The sequence below is a fragment of the Ambystoma mexicanum genome, chromosome 9, assembly GCF_040938575.1.
Source record: "Ambystoma mexicanum isolate Mex_15411 chromosome 9, UKY_AmexF1_1, whole genome shotgun sequence".
In the NCBI taxonomy this organism is placed as follows: domain Eukaryota; kingdom Metazoa; phylum Chordata; class Amphibia; order Caudata; family Ambystomatidae; genus Ambystoma; species Ambystoma mexicanum.
In genome coordinates this window covers 820,815,171-820,839,751 of record NC_090931.1, presented here as the reverse complement: position 1 = coordinate 820,839,751, position 24,581 = coordinate 820,815,171, and the positions used below count along the sequence as shown (strand labels likewise).

The 24,581-nt window shown below is 48.0% G+C and overlaps 1 protein-coding gene across 2 annotated transcripts in view; it reads left to right on the top strand.

Moving 5' to 3' along the window:
• The window catches only part of LOC138488656 (potassium voltage-gated channel subfamily H member 8-like), a 1,777,142-nt gene that overhangs the window by 1,390,359 nt on the left and 362,202 nt on the right, over nucleotides 1-24,581 (top strand). For both annotated transcript variants that reach the window (XM_069615829.1, XM_069615828.1), the window contains one exon: nucleotides 8,903-9,117. In XM_069615829.1, the coding sequence (XP_069471930.1) occupies nucleotides 8,903-9,117 (215 nt within the window). The remainder of the gene's footprint in view (nucleotides 1-8,902; nucleotides 9,118-24,581) is intronic.

Genomic DNA, 24,581 nt, shown 5'->3' with positions numbered 1-24,581 from the left:
TCACATTGACCCTTCTCTGTGCCCTTACCATCAGTACCCATTCCCCTGCTGTCCTCCTTCAACCCCATGCCTCTTGCCCATTGAGCCTTCTCTGTGCCCCTGCCTTCAATGCCCATTGCCCCTGTTGTCCTCCTTTTACCTCCATGTCTCTTGCACAATGACCCTTCCCTGTGCCCCTGCCTTCAGTGTCCATTGCCCCTGTTGTCCTACTTCTACCCATTCCTCTTGCACATTGACCCTTCCCTGTTCCCCTGCCTTCAGTGCCCATTGCCCCTGTTTTCCCACTTCTATCTCCATGCCTCTTGCACATTGAACCTTCCCTGTACCCCTACCTTCTGTGCCCATTGCCCCTGTTTTCCCACTTCTATCTCCATGCCTCCTGCACATTGAACCGTCCCTGTACCCCTACCTTCAGTGCCCATTGCCCCTGTTTTCCCGCTTCTATCTCCATGCCTCTTGCACATTAACCCTTCCCTGTGCCCCTGCCGTCAGTGCCCATTGCCCCTGTTTTCCCCCGGTATTACCCAAATTGTTTGTTTACAATTGTTCAAATGAACAATTGACCGATTTTAAAGGGTCACAATTGACCTTTTCACAATTGACCGCATATATATATGCGTTTTTGGGGGGGGTTTGCGTTGGGCGGGGGGTTTCGGGGGGTTTCCCCCGCATATATGTTACAATTGACCTTCACAATTCGGTCAATTGTGAAAAGGTCAATTGTAATTCGAACAGTTGTAAAACGAACAATTCGTATACAACCGTTTTCCCACTTCTATCTCCATGCCTCTTGCACATTGAACCTTCCCTGTACCCCTACCTTCAGTGCCCATTGCCCTTATTGTCCTACTTGTACCCATTCCTCTTGCACATTGTCCCTTCCCTGTGCCCCTGCCTTCAGTGCCCATTGCCCCTGTTGTCCGAATACAAAAGCCCCAACTATTGGTTTGGTCGGTACTTATTACACATGATCATGACAGGGCTTCTGCTGGTGTCTGGGCCGGAGCACGTGTTTGCTTGTTGACATAGAGAGTACAGGGCCCTTCCCTAATACATGTCCCACCGGAAGAGCTGGGGGCCTCTTTCATTTTTACCTTTCTCTTTGGCTGCTGTGCCAACCTTGAACTCAGCCCATTGATATTTAATCATGGCAGACCCCCTTTCTTAGGGGGCACCTATAGTAGCGTGTTTCAGTTTGACTGTAAACAAGTTTGAGCACTGTTCTTAATCCCTCACTGGGTCAGTCTTTCCTGGTCACCCACCTCATACATGCTCCAGATGCAATAAATGTTCTTTACAGCAAGACTGTGATACCTTTATTTTCTCACTTAAACCTGATCTTCCATTTTAGTTTTCGCTCATGGCGCCTCCCAGTGTGAGTCTGAAGACATGTGATGGAATGGGGAGGGAGGGGAAGGTGTCATTGGAAAGTGGGTGTGCACTGGCGATCCCGCGGGATCCCTCCTCTGCACCCTTAGGGGGTGGTCTCACGCACCTTATTCCGCGTGCCTCTCTCCTGTGCTCAGGTTTCACGGCAGAAGAGTGAACCGTCGTTTCGCTATCCCCCAGCAAGCAAGCATAAGGCCAAAACCAAAAATGCTGGCTTTGCCAATGCTTGTTTGCTTCCTTATGATGCTCACCCAATGATAGGCGAGAGTCTTCAGCATCCTGCAGGATGTCTGCCAAACAATGATATTGCAGATGTCTTCACCCGATGAACAGGCAGATGTAAGTAGCCCCGTGTTCTGTGCTCAGACCCCCTGTTCTGAAAAGGGAGAGTGCCAAAGTAAGCCATTTCCTTTAATCGGGGATGGCAAATGTGCAGACACTGGATTTCATTATGTCATTTTCAGAAATCGGGAGCATTTACAAGTCCATGAAATAAATTAATCCATCAGCGGGCAATTCCCCTATAGGCTAGGCCACGATCAGCAGCCCACTGGTTGGAGTTTATTTCTACACACTAAATGAAAAATCGTAAAGCAGTTATCACTGCCTTTCAGGTGTTAATGTTACTGGATGATAGGTTTCTCGGAGGCTGCCATTGTGGGGGGGAAATAGAGGCAAGGGGGGGAAATAGAGGCAGTGAAGCAGAGCAAAGTCCTTAGAAGATAATGGGCCTCATTACACGGTAGGCAGTAAGGGATCACCACGAGGTCCCTTAGCGGGTCCCTTCCTTAATGCCTGGTTTTATGCCTTCCTGGCGTTATTGAAGGGACCCGTTAAGGGACTTCAGAGCTAATAGCGGGCCCGTTATTAGCTCCATCCCCATTCCCATTGAGCCCTATGGTCGGAATGACCCGGTAAGTCCCTATTCCGGGATCACAGACCCGCTAATAGCGCCATGGCTACCGCCTACCGTGTAATGAGGCCCATTGTCTCAGAAAAGTCGTGAGTTCTGCTTCTGTTTCTGTAAAACTTTGGGCTTCTCTGGGGTTATCGGCTGATGGTATCAAGCCTTCCACCACCTTGGTGCCAAGGGAATCCTAGCTTTATTTATTTATTATTTATTTATATATCCATTTATGGAGCGCACAAAACCCAGAGGTATCTAGGCGCTTATCCTTAAGAGATTGGTTGCAGACATATGGTTCAGCACAGAGGAGAAGGTTACAATCTTATCTTTCATTCTTATCTTACATTATTTACACATAGTTGACAGCCATATTTTGTTACATGAATTGCAGGAGTAACTTGTAGACTGATGCCGCAGGCCAAGTGGAAAGCAGCCTAACAGATGTGCAGATAGTAAATCAGACGGCGTCATTGTGTTCTACATGTGGGAACCCTGTGCTAAGTGACAGTTGCAGGCTTGACTGAAGAGCAAGGTTTTTAGGCCTCTGCGGAAGGACCACAGTGATGTGGCTGTGCTCAATGTTAAGGGCAGGGTGTTCCATAGCTTGGCCGCGATCACTGGGAAACTAGAGCCGCCACCTTTCTGACACCTAAATCTGGGTATAGAGATTAGGTTGGTGTGGGAGGACCGGGTAGGTCTGTTGGATTGGGTTTTTGAAATTTGATTGGTGAGGTATGCTGGCAGTGGCGTAACACAAAATGTGGGGGCCCCCCTGCGAGCCATGCTGAGGGGGCCCCCCAACTCGGCAACAAATCACGGGTTGCGCCACACTCTGGGCCGGCCTAGACTGTCACGCTTGCACAATACGCATGAACGTGCTGCTGAAGGGGTATGCCGCACACTGCACTAGGAAAAATATATAAATATGTGTTTTAATGTAATATACAGCACACTTTCTGAGATAAATTGGCTATAAAGCCAGAGTGTTTGCAATTGTTTTGTAGGGTAACACAATCCAATACATGCAAGTCACCAACAGTGCACAGGAACATTAATGCTTCCAACTGGCTGCACAATGTAGACCAGTGTAAACACGTAATAACATTATAGTACAGAATGCCAGGCCACATTTAGACATACCTAGACTGTTTTCAGCAAAATGCCAGTCAAAGCAATAACACTCATCAAGAAGAGAGCACACAATAAAGCATGTGTCTCCATGGCCTCGAACAACACGGCCAAACTCTTTAAAATCTGCAAGGAACTGGTCAATCCTGTTGTGGTCTATACCTCTTCTGTTCCCTCCCATGGCCTCTGTACAGCTCTGGCCTCTCATTTCTCTGCTAAATCTCAGGACATCCTGTCCTCTATGTCCTCTTCCTCTCTCGGCCCATTTTGGCCATCTCTTCTCTCCTCCTCCTTTTTCCTCTTTCTCTCTGACAACACCTGACGAGGTTTCTAGACAAGTCCGATCTATGAAAGTGTCGTCCAAACAGGTGCTCCGCTGCTCCTCCAGAACCATCAAAGCCCATATTGACACCCTCGCTCCAGCCTTGGCCGATTTCTGTAATCACTCTTTCGCCACTGCAATGTTCCCCTCTCCCTTTGAGCTCTCCCTTGTGCACCCACTCCTCAAGAAGCAGTCTGATCCTACCTGCTGGAAAACTATCGCTCAATCTCCACCTTTCCTGAGCAAACTCTTGGAAAAGCTTGCCATCTCCCAGCTTACTCTCCACACTGAATCTGTTGGTTGTCTCCATGACCATCAGTCTGGCTTCAGAGCTGTCAGAGGCATGGAAACTGCTCTCCTTAACACCTGTGCTGCTCTCTAACCTTGATTCCAGCATTCCTTCTATTCTCATCCTTCATCTTTCCTCTTCCTCTGCTTTCGACAGGGTCAACATCGCCATCCTGATCAATCGACTCTGTGAGAACCTGGGCATCACAGATCAGACCCTAGAGTGACTGACCTAGTTCTACTTGGACCGCCACTCCGCTCCCAGGTCGATCGTGGTCCCATTCTCTCCGCCACCTCTCTCTACCTGTGGCATTCCCCAGGGCTCTATCCTCTCACGCTGGTTTTTCAACCTCTTCTTGGCCACTTTGGCCTCCCTGATCTCTACCTTATCCTCTAACTTTCAGTGTTGTGCAGATGACTCAGCTTTCCTTCAGGCTCCCCTCATCCTCCTCTCCTCTCTTGCTCATTCCTGACGGTCTATCCACGATTCAGGATTGGTGCGCCTCCAACAATCTCTGCCTTAATGCCAGTAAGACAGAGATCCTTCTCATTGGGACCCTTGCCACTGTGTCTCCTCTCTCACTATAGCAGACCACCTTGGGCCCTCTTCCTTTGCCTTCCTGCGAGGCAAAAAACCTTGGTGTCATCTTCAACGGCACACTCTCTTTCTCTCCTAACATCTCAGACATCACCAAGAAGTCCCACTACCAGCTGCTCCTCCTCAAAGGGACTCTTCCCTTTCTCACTCTCCACCAGAAGCTCACTGTCTCTAAGCTGGACTACTGCAACAGCCACTTTCTCAATCTGTCTTCCTCTAGTCTCCTTCATATGCAAATAATACAGAACAGGATGCAAGACTTAGCCTTGGCCTCAAGCCCTGGGATTGTATTTCTCCAGCCCTGAAATCTCTCCACTGGCTGCAAGGATCAAGTTCAAGAACCTTTGCATTGCCCACAAGGCTTTCTGGGGCCAGTGCCAACACTAAATCCAATGCCCTCTTCCAAACAAACTTCTTTCTCTAACCCTTCACTCAGCTACCTCCAACTCTCTAAGGCTTAGACATTTCTCCAGGCAGAGAGTGGGGGTAGACCTCTCTCCTCTGCTGGTGCCTCCAACTGGAATGGCCTCCCTGCCCCTCTCAAACTTGAGGCGGACAACCTGAAGTTTTGGAAGCAGCTAAAAGCTTTCCTCTTCTCTGCTGCTTTCGCTCTCTCTCCCCCCTGCTGACCTACCTGACCTACATGTCTGCTGTACTGACTGGCTGCTTGGCTACCCTCAGAGTCTCTCTGAGTCCAGGCTCTTTCTTGATTGGTCACCCTTGCACTGCCTCCGGGCCTACCATGCACTTAGGGGCTGTAACTGTAACCCTGCAGTCCATTGTTCTCCTTGCACAACCAATAGCTTCTCTGCCCTGGCTGCACTTACTGAGAGCATTGCTGCCCTGTTTTCCCCTCCCCTCTCACTTGCACTTCCCTGCTCCCTTTTCCCTTGCACTTCTCGTTCTCACAATGACACAAGCCCTAGTGAGATTGTTTGTCTTGTCCTCCCTCTATCATCCCTCCCTTGTGTACACTTGTGTACAGGCGCATTATAAATGACTTCAATCACATCATATCATTTTATCACAGATGCCCAGAAAAATATACAATGCCGCAGTAAGAAATGGCTAGACTGGCAGCACCCAAATGCCAATCTAGCCAGGTAATTAAAGTTAGCAGGACTACTTTATCAGAAATGTCCAGTTAAAATAAAGTCATACCAAACTGAGGAATGACTAGACTGGCTAAATCAAAATGCCTCTCTAGCCACTAATACCACATATCATGCCTGCTTAGCCTGGACATGGACAACCATTATGATTTATCACACAATCCTGCCCCCCACACATCCACTCTCCCTCCCACCCACCACCCCAACCTCCACAATCAGCTCCTTGGCCCAGAATTACCTCTGCGTCCCTCTTCCTTGTCCCAGAGCTTTCGTATGAGGCTCCTTGCCTCATAGGTAAGTACTGGGATGAGGAACAGTGGGACTAGGAGTGATGAAGATTCCAGGTAGCTAAATCAGGCATTACCTCCATGTACCTCTACCTCTTCCCAGTACTTTTGTATGAGGCAGAGTGCCTCGAACACACGTACTGCCTCGTATATAAGTACTGGGACGAGGAAGAATACGGCTAGGAGTAAGCAAGGCATTAAACACAAGTAGTAGCGCAACACCATTGAGTTGACTGGGCTTCAGCACTACCCCCCCCTGACATTTTGGGCTATATTGACTCAACTTGGCTAACCTTTAGAGCAGTTGCCAGACCGAACAGGACACAGATTTTAAACGGCACCTGGTTTTTGCTGTTAACAAGAACCCAGCAATTACCAACGTAAAGCATTTCACTGTTAGTACCTGCATTCAAATTCCACATTGTTTAGGCGATTGAAATCGTGATGTGGGTTTAGTACTTGCATGCCAGGGGAGTGATTGGAAGGGTAGAGAGGGAACAGGAGACTTATAGGAGAGAGCTAACTGCTTGTAACATTGAATCTGCACTAGAATAGTCTCATTAAAATGCGTAAATAATTTGGATGCGCCCACACAAATAAGTTTCCCCCTCCCCACCGCATGTGAAGTTAGCGCCTCTCCCAACATTTGAAGGGTTAGCCCCCCCGAAATGAAGGTTTTCTTGTGCCCCTGTACACAAGCACACAAACCATTCACCTTATACACACCCAGTCATCCACACATTTAAGTGTGCACCCTTTCACCATACACTCACACAGGTAGCCACCTATACATTTATGTGTGCACCCTTTCACCATGCAGGCACACCCCCACAGCCACCCATACATTTAAGTGTGCACCCTTTCACCATACACACACAGGCAGCCGGCTATACATTTGAGTGTGCACCCTTTCACCATAGACTCATACACGCACACCTCATGGAGTTGAGGGGGGGCCCTATTACTTAAAAATGAAATTGGGGCTCATTACGGGTCCACCGTGCCGGTGCTACCGGCGGGTTGCTGCCAGACCCATAAAAAATTACTATGGCCTGACTTCCCGGTGCCACCGTGCTATTTCAAGTCCGGCGGCTGGGAAATCAGGTGCCGGTAATTTCGTTAAACCCCAGACTCCACGGGAATGGGGACACAGAAGCACCTGCACCATTGTTAACGGTGCCGGTGCTTCCGTGACAGGTCTGCCTACCGTGGCTGCTGTGTCTGGCAGGGTCAGACCTGTCGGGCACGGCAGCCCCACCAGGCAGACCTGTAATATGCCGGTCCGGAAAAAACAGTGCCTGTAAGCTTACCAGCACCGTTGTTTCCGGACCGGCATGGTCAGAATGAGCCCCATCGTTTCTTTTTTAAGTCACTATAACTTCATTAAGAAATTATTTCAGTTAAGGACCGAACCATAATCAAAATAATTTCTTTATGATGGCTGAGTGGCTTCAAAAACAAACAATTTCTTTTTGAAGGCATAGGGTTCCCCACCCCCCCCACCCCATGACATGGAGGCCTCCAGCCTAGGGTCTTCCATGTCATGGGGTACGGGGGCCCTCAGACTTCAAAAAGAAAGTTTCTTTTTGTAGTCACTCTGCCTTCATAAAGAAATTATTTCTGTTACAGAAATGTTCTTTATGAATGCAGAGTGAATTTCAAAAGAAACTTTTTTTTTTAGAAAAAAATATTTTTTTTTGTTTTTTTTTTTTTTTTTTACTGGGGCCCCCTCCCAGCCATGTGCTGGTGGGGCCCCCCACACCGCGGGCCCCCCCGCACCGCGGGGGCTGCGGGGGCCCCTGCTGGGGCACTGTCTGAGGAGCATTTGATAATGTTCGAAAAGCTTTCATATTGTAGCCATGCTTTCTAATCCCTGCCATCTACAGAGTTGTCTTTCCTGGAAAGAGGGTGAGCTGAGCATTATACCAGCCATATGCTACTCACTACCAATGTATGGAGATGGGCTCAGGCAAAGCTACTTGCAGACAAACCTATACCATTCACAAAGGGCCGGCTGAAGATGTGTCTCGGCTCATGAGGGTTATCACACACAACAGACAGACGCCTCTATTCGCAACTTTACACAGCGGCCTATGGCTCACTAAATCTCCCTATCATAAAGTCTCAGTACCCCTCGAATATGTTCTCTACCTAGTGGGCACTGGTTGGCTGCCTATTTAGGAAAGTGGGTAGCAAGAGGCTGTCCCTAAACTTGCTCACTACTTTCCTCACTTTTTTTGTTAAAACCCAAAAAACAAACACTCAGGTTCAGCATCTGTTGACATGATAGCTAGACCCCCCTTGCGTGGAGCGGTGAATAACAGCCTGAGGCACCATTGGGGTGCATACATTATAATTGGGACAAAGAAATACAGCCAGGGAATTAATAGCTGCCAATTATCACGTGACGGCAAGGCAGCAGGCAACTGAAACACTAAACGTCCACTGAAAAACTGTGAACCCTTCTTTGTCAGGAGCTAATGTAGAGAAACTAGAGTAAAAAAGGTACCACAGAATCCCAAGAGAGTTGATGCCCCAAAGGGCTCCAGCAAATTCAGCACGTAATGGGCGTGCTTCAAATCGCTCATTTAAAGTCATGCATAAAAGGCATATATTGCTGTGTCACAAGAAAGCTAACTGCCAACATGGGGACAGTTTTTAGCGGGCTGCCCTGAGGCTCTGCACACAATAACTGCAACAGTTGAAAGGCCCTGACGCCATCCCTGTATACAAATCATTGCAGAACTACAAAGTTTCCCAAAGTGATTTGAAAGAGGGTGACTGTTGCAACAAGGGCCGTGCCCGAAGTGTCATTCTGATATCTCCTGAGCATAGCCAACACCCTGAAAAGTGTATTCCTTTTGTTTTCAGGTAAAGGCGATTTGATTGGCTCCGATTTCATGAACAAGGACCGGGTGATTAAGACTAACGCAAACGTGAAGGCGCTGACCTACTGCGACCTCCAGTACATCAGCCTGAAGGGCCTGAGGGAGGTGCTTGAGCTCTATCCCGAGTATTCACAGAAGTTCATCACCGAAATCCAGCATGACCTGACATACAACCTGCGCAAGGGGAGTGAGGCCGATGTAAGTACCCTTGGGTCCATCCAGGCACAAGTAGAAGGTCTGTCACTCACAGTGCCAATTAGCGACAGCGGGTACATCTAAGGCAGAGGTTTGCAAACATTGCCTCTTATGTTTTGGACTTCGCCACCTCCCTTTAGCCATAATCGCCACATCAATGGTGAATGATCATGGGAGTTGTAGTCCAAACCAGATGGAGAGCCAGAAGTTGCAGACTGCTGATCTAAGGGAAGGGCAAACTAGCAAAGGCTCTGGATACAATTAGGAGCCTATAGAAAGACTCTGAACCCACATTGGCATTCCCAGAAATCCTGTGATTACATTACACTGAAGTTATTGGGGGCATACAAGGGGGAGGGGGGTTCATATCAACGTACACCAATGATCACATCTGTCAGGTCATGTGAGTGTTGGTTGGATATTCTGATTGTGTACTCAACAGAAAGTAGGACAAAGCAGAAGCTTTCTTAGCAATTTGATGGTGATAATTGTCACTCCTTATCAGTCTGATTGACACAGTTCTGTTTACAGATAGTCTTCCAATTTTCCTTTTGGTCGTCATCTTCTACTTATCTAAAAGTGGTGCACTGACTGCCGGTGATGAAAATATTTTGTTGTAAAATGACTTGGCTGGTCCACAAGAAGACCAGCGCTCTGCCATTGCACCTTTGGAATCAGGGTTTTATGGTGGGATTGAGGTATCAGGGTTTAACCATGGCGGTGAGGAATCAGGGTTGAATGGTGGCATTGTGAGATCAGGGTTTAACAGTGGCTTTAAAGGATCAGGGTTTAACAGTGACATTGTGGGATCAGGGTTTAAGCATGCCGGTGAGGAAACAGGGTTTAACAGTGGCATTGTGGGATCAGGGTTTAAGCATGCCGGTGAGGAAACAGGGTTTAACAGTGGCATTGTGGCATCAGGGTTTAACGGTGGCATTGAGGCAGCATGGTTTAACCATGGCGGTGAGGAATCAGGGTTGAATGGTAGGATTGTGAGATTAGGGTTTAACAGTGGCTTTTAAGGAATCAGGGTTTAACAGTGGCATTGAGGGATCAAGGTTTAAGCATGCCGGTGAGGAAACAGGGTTTAACAGTTGCATTGTGGGATCAGTGTTTAACAGTGGCATTGAGGGATCAGGGTTTAACGGTGGCATTGAGGGAATAGGGTTTGACCATGACGGTGGGGGATCAGGGTTTAAGCATGCCGGTGAGGAAACAGGGTTTAACAGTGGCATTGTGGGATCAGGGTTTAAAAGAGGCATTGAGGGATTAGGGTTTAAGCATGCCAGTGAGGAATCAGGGTTTAACAGTGGCATTGTTGGATCAGGGTTTAACGGTGGCATTGAGGGAATAGGGTTTAACCATGACGGTGAGGGATCAGGGTTTAAGCATGCCGGTGAGGAATCAGGGTTTAATGGTGGCATTGTGAGATCAGAGTCTAACAGTGGCTTTAAGGGATCAGGGTTAAACGGTGGCACGGAGGGATCAGGGTTTACCGTGGCATTGAGGGATAAGGGTTTAACAGTGACATTGAGGGATCAGGGCTTAGACATGCTGGTGAGGAAACAGGGTTTAACAGTGGCATTGTGGGATCAGGGTTTAACGGTGGCATTGTGGGAGCATGGTTTAACCATGGCGGTGAGGAATCAGGGTTGAATGGTCGAATTGTGAGATCAGGGTCTAACAGTGGCTTTAAGGGATCACGGTTAGCGGTGGCACTGAGGGATCAGGGTTTAAGCATGCCGGTGAGGAAGCAGGGTTTAACAGTGGCCTCGTGGGATCAGGGTTTAATGGTGGCATTGAGGGAGCATGGATAAACCATGGCGGCGAGGAATCAAGGTTGAATGGTGGCATTGAGAGATCAGGGTTTAACAGTGGCTTTAAGGGATCAGGGTTTAACAGTGGCATTGAGGGATCAGGGTTTAAGCATGCCGGTGAGGAAACAGGGTTTAACAGTGGCTTTGTGGGATCAGGGTTTAACAGTGGCATTGAGAAATCAGGATTTAAGCATGCCTGAGAGGAATCAAGGTTTAACAGTGGTATTGTGGGATCAGGGTTTAACGGTGGCATTGAGGAAGCATGTTTTAACCATGGCGGTGAGGAATCAGGGTTGAATGGTGGCATTGTGAGATCAGGGTTTAATAGTGGCTTTAAGGGATCGGGGTTTAACAGTGGCATTGAGGGATCAGGGTTTAAGCATGCCGATTAGGAAACAGAGTTTAACAATGGCATTGTGGGATCAGGGTTCAACAGTGGCATTGAGGGATCAGGGTTTAAGCATGCCGGTGAGGAAACAGGGTTTAACAGTTGCATTGTGGGATCAGTGTTTAACAGTGGCATTGAGGGATCAGGGTTTAACGGTGGCATTGAGGGAATAGGGTTTGACCATGACGGTGAGGGATCAGGGTTTAAGCATGCCGGTGAGGAAACAGGGTTTAAGAGTGGCATTGTGGGATCAGGGTTTAAAAGAGGCATTGAGGGATCAGGGTTTGGGCATGCCAGTGAGGAATCAGGGTTTAACAGTGGCATTGTTGGATCAGGGTTTAACGGTGGCATTGAGGGAATAGGGTTTAACCATGACGGTGAGGGATCAGGGTTTAAGCATGCCAGTGAGGAAATAGGGTTTAACAGTGGCATTGTGGGATCAGGGTTTAAAAGAGGCATTGAGGGATCAGGGTTTAAGCATGCCAGTGAGGAATCAGGGTTTAACAGTGGCATTGTGGGATCAGAGTTTAACTGTGGCACTGAGGGAATAGGGTTTAACCATAATGGTGAGGAATCAGGGTTTAATGGTGGCATTGTGAGATCAGAGTCTAACAGTGGCTTTAAGGGATCAGGGTTAAACGGTGGCACTGAGGGATCAGGGTTTACCGTGGCATTGAGGGATAAGGGTTTAACAGTGACATTGAGGGATCAGGGTTTAGGCATGCTGGTGAGGAAACAGGGTTTAACAGTGGCATTGTGGGATCAGGGTTTAACGGTGGCATTGAGGGAGCATGGTTTAACCATGGCGGTGAGGAATCAGGGTTGAATGGTCGAATTGTGAGATCAGGGTCTAACAGTGGCTTTAAGGGATCACGGTTAGCGGTGGCACCGAGGGATCAGGGTTTAAGCATGCCGGTGAGGAAGCAGGGTTTAACAGTGGCCTCGTGGGATCAGGGTTTAATGGTGGCATTGAGGGAGCATGGATAAACCATGGCGGAGAGGAATCAGGGTTGAATGGTGGCATTGTGAGATCAGGGTTTAACAGTGGCTTTAAGGGATCAGGGTTTAACAGTGGCATTGAGGGATCAGGGTTTAAGCATGCCGGTGAGGAAACAGGGTTTAACAGTGGCTTTGTGGGATCAGGGTTTAACTGTGGCATTGAGGGATCAGGATTTAAGCATGCCGGAGAGGAATCAAGGTTTAACAGTGGTATTGTGGGATCAGGGTTTAACGGTGGCATTGAGGAAGCATGTTTTAACCATGGCGGTGAGGAATCAGGGTTGAATGGTGGCATTGTGAGATCAGGGTTTAATAGTGGCTTTAAGGGATCAGGGTTTAACAGTGGCATTGAGGGATCAGGGTTTAAGCATGCCGGTTAGGAAACAGAGTTTAACAGTGGCATTGTGGGATCAGGGTTTAACAGTGGCATTGAGGGATCAGGGTTTCAGCATGCCGGTGAGGAAACAGGGTTTAACAATGCCATTGTGGGATCAAGGTTTAACGGTGGCATTGAGGGAATAGGGTTTAACCATGACTGTGAGGGATCAGGGTTTAAGCATGCCGGTGAGGAAACAGGGTTTAGTGGTGGAATTGTGAGATCAGGGTTTAACGGTGGCATTGAGGGAGCATTGTTTAACCATGGCGGTGAGGAATCAGGGTTGAATGGTGGCATTGTGAGATCAGGGTTTAACAGTGGCTTTAAGGGATCAGGGTTTAACAGTGGCATTGAGGGATCAGGGTTTAAGCATGCCGGTGAGGAAACAGGGTTTAACAGTGGCATTGTGGCATCAGAGTTTAACAGCGGCATTGAGGGATCCGAATTTAAGCATGCTGGTGAGGAATCAGGGTTTAACAGTGGCATTGTGGGATCAGGGTTTAACGGTGGCATTGAGGCAGCATGGTTTAACCATGGTGGTGAGGAATCAGGGTTGAATGGTGGCATTGTGAGATCAGGGTTTAACAGTGGCTTTAAGGGATCAGGGTTTAACGGTGGCATTGAGGGATTAGGGTTTAAGCATGCCGGTGAGGAAACAGGGTTTAACAGTGGCATTGTGGCATCAGGGTTTAACAGCGGCATTGAGGGATCCGAATTTAAGCATGCCGGTGAGGAATCAGGGTTTAACAGTGACATTGTGGGATCAGGGATTAACGGTGGCATTGAGGCAGCATGATTTAACCATGGCGGTGAGGAATCAGGGTTGAATGGTGGCATTGTGAGGTCAGGGTTTAACAGTGGCTTTAAGGGATAAGGGTTTAACAGTGGTATTGAAGGATCAGGGTTTAACAGTGGCATTGAGGGAATAGGGTTTAACCATGATGGTGAGGGAACAGGGTTTAAGCATGCCGGTGAGGAAACAGGGTTTAGTGGTGGAATTGTGAGATCAAGGTCTAACAGTGGCTTTAAGGGATCACGGTTAAATGGTGGCACTGAGGGATCAGGGTTTAAGCATGCTGGTGAGGAATCAGGGTTTAACAATGGCATTGTGGGATCAGCGTTTAACGGTGGCATTAAGGGAGCATTGTTTAACCATGGCTGTGAGGATTCAGGGTTGAATGGTGGCATTGTGAGATCAGGGTTTAACAGTGGCTTTAAGGGATCAGGGTTTAACAGTGGCATTGAGGGATCAGGGTTTAAGCATGCCGGTGAGGAAACAGGGTTTAACAGTGACATTGTGGCATCAGAGTTTAACAGCGGCATTGAGGGATCCGAATTTAAGCATGCTGGTGAGGAATCAGGGTTTAACAGTGGCATTGTGGGATCAGGGTTTAACGGTGGCATTGAGGCAGCATTGTTTAACCATGGCGGTGAGGAATCAGGGTTGAATGGTGGCATTGTGAGATCAGGGTTTAACAGTGGCTTTAAAGGATCAGGGTTTAACAGTGACATTGAGGGATCAGGGTTTAAGCATGCCGGTGAGGAAACAGGGTTTAACAGTGGCATTGTGGGATCAGGGTTTAAGCATGCCGGTGAGGAAACAGGGTTTAACAGTGGCATTGTGGCATCAGGGTTTAACGGTGGCATTGAGGCAGCATGGTTTAACCATGGCGGTGAGGAATCAGGGTTGAATGGTAGCATTGTGAGATTAGGGTTTAACAGTGGCTTTTAAGGAATCAGGGTTTAACAGTGGCATTGAGGGATCAAGGTTTAAGCATGCCGGTGAGGAAACAGGGTTTAACAGTTGCATTGTGGGATCAGTGTTTAACAGTGGCATTGAGGGATCAGGGTTTAACGGTGGCATTGAGGGAATAGGGTTTGACCATGACGGTGGGGGATCAGGGTTTAAGCATGCCGGTGAGGAAACAGGGTTTAACAGTGGCATTGTGGGATCAGGGTTTAAAAGAGGCATTGAGGGATTAGGGTTTAAGCATGCCAGTGAGGAATCAGGGTTTAACAGTGGCATTGTTGGATCAGGGTTTAACGGTGGCATTGAGGGAATAGGGTTTAACCATGACGGTGAGGGATCAGGGTTTAAGCATGCCGGTGAGGAATCAGGGTTTAATGGTGGCATTGTGAGATCAGAGTCTAACAGTGGCTTTAAGGGATCAGGGTTAAACGGTGGCACTGAGGGATCAGGGTTTACCGTGGCATTGAGGGATAAGGGTTTAACAGTGACATTGAGGGATCAGGGCTTAGACATGCTGGTGAGGAAACAGGGTTTAACAGTGGCATTGTGGGATCAGGGTTTAACGGTGGCATTGTGGGAGCATGGTTTAACCATGGCGGTGAGGAATCAGGGTTGAATGGTCGAATTGTGAGATCAGGGTCTAACAGTGGCTTTAAGGGATCACGGTTAGCGGTGGCACTGAGGGATCAGGGTTTAAGCATGCCGGTGAGGAAGCAGGGTTTAACAGTGGCCTCGTGGGATCAGGGTTTAATGGTGGCATTGAGGGAGCATGGATAAACCATGGCGGCGAGGAATCAAGGTTGAATGGTGGCATTGAGAGATCAGGGTTTAACAGTGGCTTTAAGGGATCAGGGTTTAACAATGGCATTGAGGGATCAGGGTTTAAGCATGCCGGTGAGGAAACAGGGTTTAACAGTGGCTTTGTGGGATCAGGGTTTAACAGTGGCATTGAGAAATCAGGATTTAAGCATGCCTGAGAGGAATCAAGGTTTAACAGTGGTATTGTGGGATCAGGGTTTAACGGTGGCATTGAGGAAGCATGTTTTAACCATGGCGGTGAGGAATCAGGGTTGAATGGTGGCATTGTGAGATCAGGGTTTAATAGTGGCTTTAAGGGATTGGGGTTTAACAGTGGCATTGAGGGATCAGGGTTTAAGCATGCCGATTAGGAAACAGAGTTTAACAATGGCATTGTGGGATCAGGGTTCAACAGTGGCATTGAGGGATCAGGGTTTAAGCATGCCGGTGAGGAAACAGGGTTTAACAGTGGCATTGAGGGAATAGGGTTTAACCATGATGGTGAGGGAACAGGGTTTAAGCATGCCGGTGAGGAAACAGGGTTTAGTGGTGGAATTGTGAGATCAAGGTCTAACAGTGGCTTTAAGGGATCACGGTTAAATGGTGGCACTGAGGGATCAGGGTTTAAGCATGCTGGTGAGGAATCAGGGTTTAACAATGGCATTGTGGGATCAGGGTTTAACGGTGGCATTAAGGGAGCATTGTTTAACCATGGCTGTGAGGATTCAGGGTTGAATGGTGGCATTGTGAGATCAGGGTTTAACAGTGGCTTTAAGGGATCAGGGTTTAACAGTGGCATTGAGGGATCAGGGTTTAAGCATGCCGGTGAGGAAACAGGGTTTAACAGTGACATTGTGGCATCAGAGTTTAACAGCGGCATTGAGGGATCCGAATTTAAGCATGCTGGTGAGGAATCAGGGTTTAACAGTGGCATTGTGGGATCAGGGTTTAACGGTGGCATTGAGGCAGCATTGTTTAACCATGGCGGTGAGGAATCAGGGTTGAATGGTGGCATTGTGAGATCAGGGTTTAACAGTGGCTTTAAAGGATCAGGGTTTAACAGTGACATTGAGGGATCAGGGTTTAAGCATGCCGGTGAGGAAACAGGGTTTAACAGTGGCATTGTGGGATCAGGGTTTAAGCATGCCGGTGAGGAAACAGGGTTTAACAGTGGCATTGTGGCATCAGGGTTTAACGGTGGCATTGAGGCAGCATGGTTTAACCATGGCGGTGAGGAATCAGGGTTGAATGGTAGCATTGTGAGATTAGGGTTTAACAGTGGCTTTTAAGGAATCAGGGTTTAACAGTGGCATTGAGGGATCAAGGTTTAAGCATGCCGGTGAGGAAACAGGGTTTAACAGTTGCATTGTGGGATCAGTGTTTAACAGTGGCATTGAGGGATCAGGGTTTAACGGTGGCATTGAGGGAATAGGGTTTGACCATGACGGTGGGGGATCAGGGTTTAAGCATGCCGGTGAGGAAACAGGGTTTAACAGTGGCATTGTGGGATCAGGGTTTAAAAGAGGCATTGAGGGATTAGGGTTTAAGCATGCCAGTGAGGAATCAGGGTTTAACAGTGGCATTGTTGGATCAGGGTTTAACGGTGGCATTGAGGGAATAGGGTTTAACCATGACGGTGAGGGATCAGGGTTTAAGCATGCCGGTGAGGAATCAGGGTTTAATGGTGGCATTGTGAGATCAGAGTCTAACAGTGGCTTTAAGGGATCAGGGTTAAACGGTGGCACTGAGGGATCAGGGTTTACCGTGGCATTGAGGGATAAGGGTTTAACAGTGACATTGAGGGATCAGGGCTTAGACATGCTGGTGAGGAAACAGGGTTTAACAGTGGCATTGTGGGATCAGGGTTTAACGGTGGCATTGTGGGAGCATGGTTTAACCATGGCGGTGAGGAATCAGGGTTGAATGGTCGAATTGTGAGATCAGGGTCTAACAGTGGCTTTAAGGGATCACGGTTAGCGGTGGCACTGAGGGATCAGGGTTTAAGCATGCCGGTGAGGAAGCAGGGTTTAACAGTGGCCTCGTGGGATCAGGGTTTAATGGTGGCATTGAGGGAGCATGGATAAACCATGGCGGCGAGGAATCAAGGTTGAATGGTGGCATTGAGAGATCAGGGTTTAACAGTGGCTTTAAGGGATCAGGGTTTAACAATGGCATTGAGGGATCAGGGTTTAAGCATGCCGGTGAGGAAACAGGGTTTAACAGTGGCTTTGTGGGATCAGGGTTTAACAGTGGCATTGAGAAATCAGGATTTAAGCATGCCTGAGAGGAATCAAGGTTTAACAGTGGTATTGTGGGATCAGGGTTTAACGGTGGCATTGAGGAAGCATGTTTTAACCATGGCGGTGAGGAATCAGGGTTGAATGGTGGCATTGTGAGATCAGGGTTTAATAGTGGCTTTAAGGGATTGGGGTTTAACAGTGGCATTGAGGGATCAGGGTTTAAGCATGCCGATTAGGAAACAGAGTTTAACAATGGCATTGTGGGATCAGGGTTCAACAGTGGCATTGAGGGATCAGGGTTTAAGCATGCCGGTGAGGAAACAGGGTTTAACAGTTGCATTGTGGGATCAGTGTTTAACAGTGGCATTGAGGGATCAGGGTTTAACGGTGGCATTGAGGGAATAGGGTTTAACCATGACGGTGAGGGATCAGGGTTTAAGCATGCCAGTGAGGAAATAGGGTTTAACAGTGGCATTGTGGGATCAGGGTTTAAAAGAGGCATTGAGGGATCAGGGTTTAAGCATGCCAGTGAGGAATCAGGGTTTAACAGTGGCATTGTGGGATCAGAGTTTAACTGTGGCACTGAGGGAATAGGGTTTAACCATAATGGTGAGGAATCAGGGTTTAATGGTGGCATTGTGAGATCAGAGTCTAACAGTGGCTTTAAGGGATCAGGGTTAAACGGTGGCACTGAGGGATCAGGGTTTACCGTGGCATTGAGGGATAAGGGTTTAACAGTGACATTGAGGGATCAGGGTTTAGGCATGCTGGTGAGGAAACAGGGTTTAACAGTGGCATTGTGGGATCAGGGTTTAACGGTGGCATTGAGGGAGCATGGTTTAACCATGGCGGTGAGGAATCAGGGTTGAATGGTCGAATTGTGAGATCAGGGTCTAACAGTGGCTTTAAGGGATCACGGTTAGCGGTGGCACTGAGGGATCAGGGTTTAAGAATGCCGGTGAGGAAGCAGGGTTTAACAGTGGCCTCGTGGGATCAGGGTTTAATGGTGGCATTGAGGGAGCATGGATAAACCATGGCGGAGAGGAATCAGGGTTGAATGGTGGCATTGTGAGATCAGGGTTTAACAGTGGCTTTAAGGGATCAGGGTTTAACAGTGGCATTGAGGGATCAGGGTTTAAGCATGCCGGTGAGGAAACAGGGTTTAACAGTGGCTTTGTGGGATCAGGGTTTAACTGTGGGATTGAGGGATCAGGATTTAAGCATGCCGGAGAGGAATCAAGGTTTAACAGTGGTATTGTGGGATCAGGGTTTAACGGTGGCATTGAGGAAGCATGTTTTAACCATGGCGGTGAGGAATCAGGGTTGAATGGTGGCATTGTGAGATCAGGGTTTAATAGTGGCTTTAAGGGATCAGGGTTTAACAGTGGCATTGAGGGATCAGGGTTTAAGCATGCCGGTTAGGAAACAGAGTTTAACAGTGGCATTGTGGGATCAGGGTTTAAAAGTGGCATTGAGGGATCAGGGTTTCAGCATGCCGGGGAGGAAACAGGGTTTAACAATGCCATTGTGGGATCAGGGTTTAACAGTGGCATTGAGGGAATAGGGTTTAACCATGACTGTGAGGGAACAGGGTTTAAGCATGCCGGTGAGGAAACAGGGTTTAGTGGTGGAATTGTGAGATCAGGGTTTAACGGTGGCATTGAGGGAGCATTGTTTAACCATGGCGGTGAGGAATCAGGGTTGAATGGTGGCATTGTGAGATCAGGGTTTAACAGTGGCTTTAAGGGATCAGGGTTTAACAGTGGCATTGAGGGATCAGGGTTTAAGCATGCCGGTGAGGAAACAGGGTTTAACAGTGGCATTGTGGCATCAGAGTTTAACAGCGGCATTGAGGGATCCGAATTTAAGCATGCTGGTGAGGAATCAGGGTTTAACAGTGGCATTGTGGGATCAGGGTTTAACGGTGGCATTGAGGCAGCATGGTTTAACCATGGTGGTGAGGAATCAGGGTTGAATGGTGGCATTGTGAGATCAGGGTTTAACAGTGGCTTTAAGGGATCAGGGTTTAACGGTGGCATTGAGGGATTAGGGTTTAAGCATGCCGGTGAGGAAACAGGGTTTAACAGTGGCATTATGGCATCAGGGTTTAACAGCGGCATTGAGGGATCCGAATTTAAGCATGCCGGTGAGGAATCAGGGTTTAACAGTGACATTGTGGGATCAGGGATTAACGGTGGCATTGAGGCAGCATGATTTAACCATGGCGGTGAGGAATCAGGGTTGAATGGTGGCATTGTGAGATCAGGGTTTAACAGTGGCTTTAAGGGATAAGGGTTTAACAGTGGTATTGAAGGATCAGGGTTTAACGGTGGCATTGAGGGAATAGGGTTTAACCATGATGGTGAGGGAACAGGGTTTAAGCATGCCGGTGAGGAAACAGGGTTTAGTGGTGGAATTGTGGGATCAGGGTTTAACGGTGGCATTAAGGGAGCATTGTTTAACCATGGCTGTGAGGATTCAGGGTTGAATGGTGGCATTGTGAGATCAGGGTTTAACAGTGGCTTTAAGGGATCAGGGTTTAACGGTGGCATTGAGGGATTAGGGTTTAAGCATGCCGGTGAGGAAACAGGGTTTACAAGTGGCATTGTGGGATCAGTGTTTAACAGTGGCATTTAGGGATCAGGGTTTAAGCTTGCCAGTGAGGAATCAGGGTTTAACAGTGGCATTGTGGGATCAGGGTTTAACGGTGGCATTGAGGGAATAGGGTTTAACCATGACGGTGAGGGATCAGGGTTTAAGCATGCCGGTGAGGAAACAGGGTTTAACAGTGGCATTGTGGGATCAGGGTTTAACAGTGGCATTGAGGGATCAGGGTTTAAGCATGCCAGTGAGGAATCAGGGTTTAACAGTGGCATTGTGGGATCAGGGTTTAACGGTGGCACTGAGGGAATAGGGTTTAACCATGACGGTGAGGAATCAAGGTTTAATGGTGGCATTGTGAGATCAGAGTCTAACAGTGGCTTTAAGGGATCAGGGTTAAACGGTAGCACTGAGGGATCAGGGTTTAACTGTGGCATTGAGGGATAAGGGTTTAACAGTGACATTGAGGGATCAGGGTTTAAGCATGCCGGTGAGGAAACAGGGTTTAACAGTGGCTTTGTGGGATCAGGGTTTAACAGTGGCATTGAGGGATCAGGATTTAAGCATGCCGGAGAGGAATCAAGGTTTAACAGTGGTATTGTGGGATCAGGGTTACGGTAGCATTGAGGAAGCATGCTTTAACCATGGCGGTGAGGAATCAGGGTTGAATGGTGGCATTGTGGGATCAGGGTTTAACGGTGGCATTGAGGGAGCATTGTTTAACCATGGCTGTGAGGAATCAGGGTTGAATGGTGGCATTGTGAGATCAGGGTTTAACAGTGGCTTTAAGGGATCAGGGTTTAACGGTGGCATTGAGGGATTAGGGTTTAAGCATGCCGGTGAGGAAACAGGGTTTAACAGTGGCATTGTGGGATCAGTGTTTAACAGTGGCATTTAGGGATCAGGGTTTAAGCTTGCCAGTGAGGAATCAGGGTTTAACAGTGGCTTTAAGGGATCAGAGTTTAACAGTGGCATTGAGGGATCAGGGTTTAAGCATGCCGGTGAGGAAACAGGGTTTAACAGTGGCTTTGTGGGATCAGGGTTTAACAGTGGCATTGAGGGATCAGGATTTAAGCATGCCGGAGAGGAATCAAGGTTTAACAGTGGTATTGTGGGATCAGGGTTACGGTGGCATTGAGGAAGCATGCTTTAACCATGGCGGTGAGGAATCAGGGTTGAATGGTGGCATTGTGGGATCAGGGTTTAACGGTGGCATTGAGGGAGCATTGTTTAACCATGGCTGTGAGGAATCAGGGTTGAATGGTGGCATTGTGAGATCAGGGTTTAACAGTGGCTTTAAGGGATCAGGGTTTAACGGTGGCATTGAGGGATTAGGGTTTAAGCATGCCGGTGAGGAAACAGGGTTTAACAGTGGCATTGTGGGATCAGTGTTTAACAGTGGCATTTAGGGATCAGGGTTTAAGCTTGCCAGTGAGGAATCAGGGTTTAACAGTGGCATTGTGGGACCAGGGTTTAACGGTGGCATTGAGGGAATAGGGTTTAACCATGACAGTGAGGGATCAGGGTTTAAGCATGCCGGTGAGGAAACAGGGTTTAACAGTGGCATTATGGGATCAGGGTTTAACAGTGGCATTGAGGGATCAGGGTTTAAGCATGCCAGTGAGGAATCAGGGTTTAACAGTGGCATTGTGGGATCAGGGTTTAACGGTGGCACTGAGGGAATAGGGTTTAACCATGACGGTGAGGAATCAAGGTTTAATGGTGGCATTGTGAGATCAGAGTCTAACAGTGGCTTTAAGGGATCAGGGTTAAACGGTAGCACTGAGGGATCAGGGTTTAACCGTGGCATTGAGGGATAAGGGTTTAACAGTGACATTGAGGGATCAGGGTTTAAGCATGCTGGTGAGGAAACAGGGTTTAACAGTGGCATTGTGGTATCAGGGTTTAACGGTGGCATTGAGGGAGCATGGTTTAACCATGGCAGTGAGGAATCAGGGTTGAATGGTCGAATTGTGAGATCAGGGTCTAACAGTGGCTTTAAGGGATAAGGGTTTAATAGTGGTATTGAAGGATCAGGGTTTAACGGTGGCATTGAGGGAATAGGGTTTAACCATGATGGTGAGGGAACAGGGTTTAAGCATGCCGGTGAGGAAACAGGGTTTAGTGGTGGAATTGTGAGATCAAGGTCTAACAGTGGCTTTAAGGGATCACGGTTAAATGGTGGCACTGAGGGATCAGGGTTTAAGCATGCTGGTGAGGAATCAGGGTTTAACAATGGCATTGTGGGATCAGGGTTTAACGGTGGCATTAAGGGAGCATTGTTTAACCATGGCTGTGAGGATTCAGGGTTGAATGGTGGCATTGTGAGATCAGGGTTTAACAGTGGCTTTAAGGGATCAGGGTTTAACGGTGGCATTGAGGGATTAGGGTTTAAGCATGCCGGTGAGGAAACAGGGTTTACAAGTGGCATTGTGGGATCAGTGTTTAACAGTGGCATTTAGGGATCAGGGTTTAAGCTTGCCAGTGAGGAATCAGGGTTTAACAGTGGCATTGTGGGATCAGGGTTTAACTGTGGCATTGAGGGAATAGGGTTTAACCATGACGGTGAGGGATCAGGGTTTAAGCATGCCGGTGAGGAAACAGGGTTTAACAGTGGCATTGTGGGATCAGGGTTTAACAGTGGCATTGAGGGATCAGGGTTTAAGCATGCCAGTGAGGAATCAGGGTTTAACAGTGGCATTGTGGGATCAGGGTTTAACGGTGGCACTGAGGGAATAGGGTTTAACCATGACGGTGAGGAATCAAGGTTTAATGGTGGCATTGTGAGATCAGAGTCTAACAGTGGCTTTAAGGGATCAGGGTTAAACGGTAGCACTGAGGGATCAGGGTTTAACCGTGGCATTGAGGGATAAGGGTTTAACAGTGACATTGAGGGATCAGGGTTTAAGCATGCTGGTGAGGAAACAGGGTTTAACAGTGGCATTGTGGTATCAGGGTTTAACGGTGGCATTGAGGGAGCATGGTTTAACCATGGCAGTGAGGAATCAGGGTTGAATGGTCGAATTGTGAGATCAGGGTCTAACAGTGGCTTTAAGGGATCATGGGTAGCGGTGGCACTGAGGGATCCGGGTTTAGGCATGCCGGTGAGGAATCAGGGTTTAACAGTGGCCTTGTGGGATCAGGGTTTAATGGTGGCATTGAGGAAGCATGGATAAACCATGGCGGTGAGGAATCAGGGTTGAATGGTGGCATTGTGAGATCAGGGTTTAACAGTGGCTTTAAGGGATCAGAGTTTAACAGTGGCATTGAGGGATCAGGGTTTAAGCATGCCGGTGAGGAAACAGGGTTTAACAGTGGCTTTGTGGGATCAGGGTTTAACAGTGGCATTAAGGGATCAGGTTTTAAGCATGCCGGAGAGAAATCAAGGTTTAACAGTGGTATTGTGGGATCAGGGTTTAACGGTGGCATTGAGGAAGCATGCTTTAACCATGGCGGTGAGGAATCAGGGTTGAATGGTGGCATTGTGAGATCAGGGTTTAATAGTGGTTTTAAGGGATCAGGGTTTAACAGTGGCATTGAGGGATCAGGGTTTAAGCATGCCGGTTAGCAAACAGGGTTTAACAGTGGCATTGTGGGATCAGGGTTTAACAGTGGCATTGAGGGATCAGGGTTTAAGCATGCCGGTATGGAATCAGTGTTTAACAGTGGCATTGTGGGATCAGGGTTTACGGTGGCATTGAGGAAGCATGCTTTAACCATGGCGGTGAAGAATCAGGGTTGAATAGTGGCATTGTGAGATCAGGTTTTAAAAAGGGATCAGGGTTTAACAGTGGCATTGAGGGATCAGGATTTAAGCATGCCGGTTAGGAAACAGGGTTTAACAGTGGCATTGTGGGATCAGGGTTTAACAGTGGCATTGAGGGATCATGGTTTAAGCATGCCAGTGAGGAATCAGGGTTTAACAGTGGCATTGTGGGATCAGGGTTTAACGGTGGCACTGAGGGAATAGGATTTAACCATGACAGTTAGGAATCAAGGTTTACTGGTGGCATTGTGAGATCAGAGTCTAACAGTGGCTTTAAGGGATAAGGGTTAAACAGTGGCACAGGGATCAGGGTTTAACTGTGGCATTGAGGGATCAGGGTTTAACAGTGGCATTGCGGGATCAGGGTTTAATGGTTGAATTGAGGGAACAGGATATAACGGTGGCGTTGAGGGAATCAGGGTTTAACAGTGGTGTTGAGGAATTAAGGTGAGGGCAGATGTGATGGCTTGAGGGCACATAATATGAACAGACCTACACCCCAAACAGACGCACACATGTAGCCCTACTGTTTGCAACTTTGGGATCTACTGATCGCCCTCGGCCAGTGTTTCTGTTGTCATTCAGTTTGCAAGATCAAGCCCGTAGATTCGACATTTTGCGAATATAGTGATCTTAGTTCGGAGCAGGCATCTGAGGTTTATGTAATCAGTTCAGATTTTCACATTTTGGCACATGTGAACTTCAGCAAACCCTCAACAACTGGGGTACAGT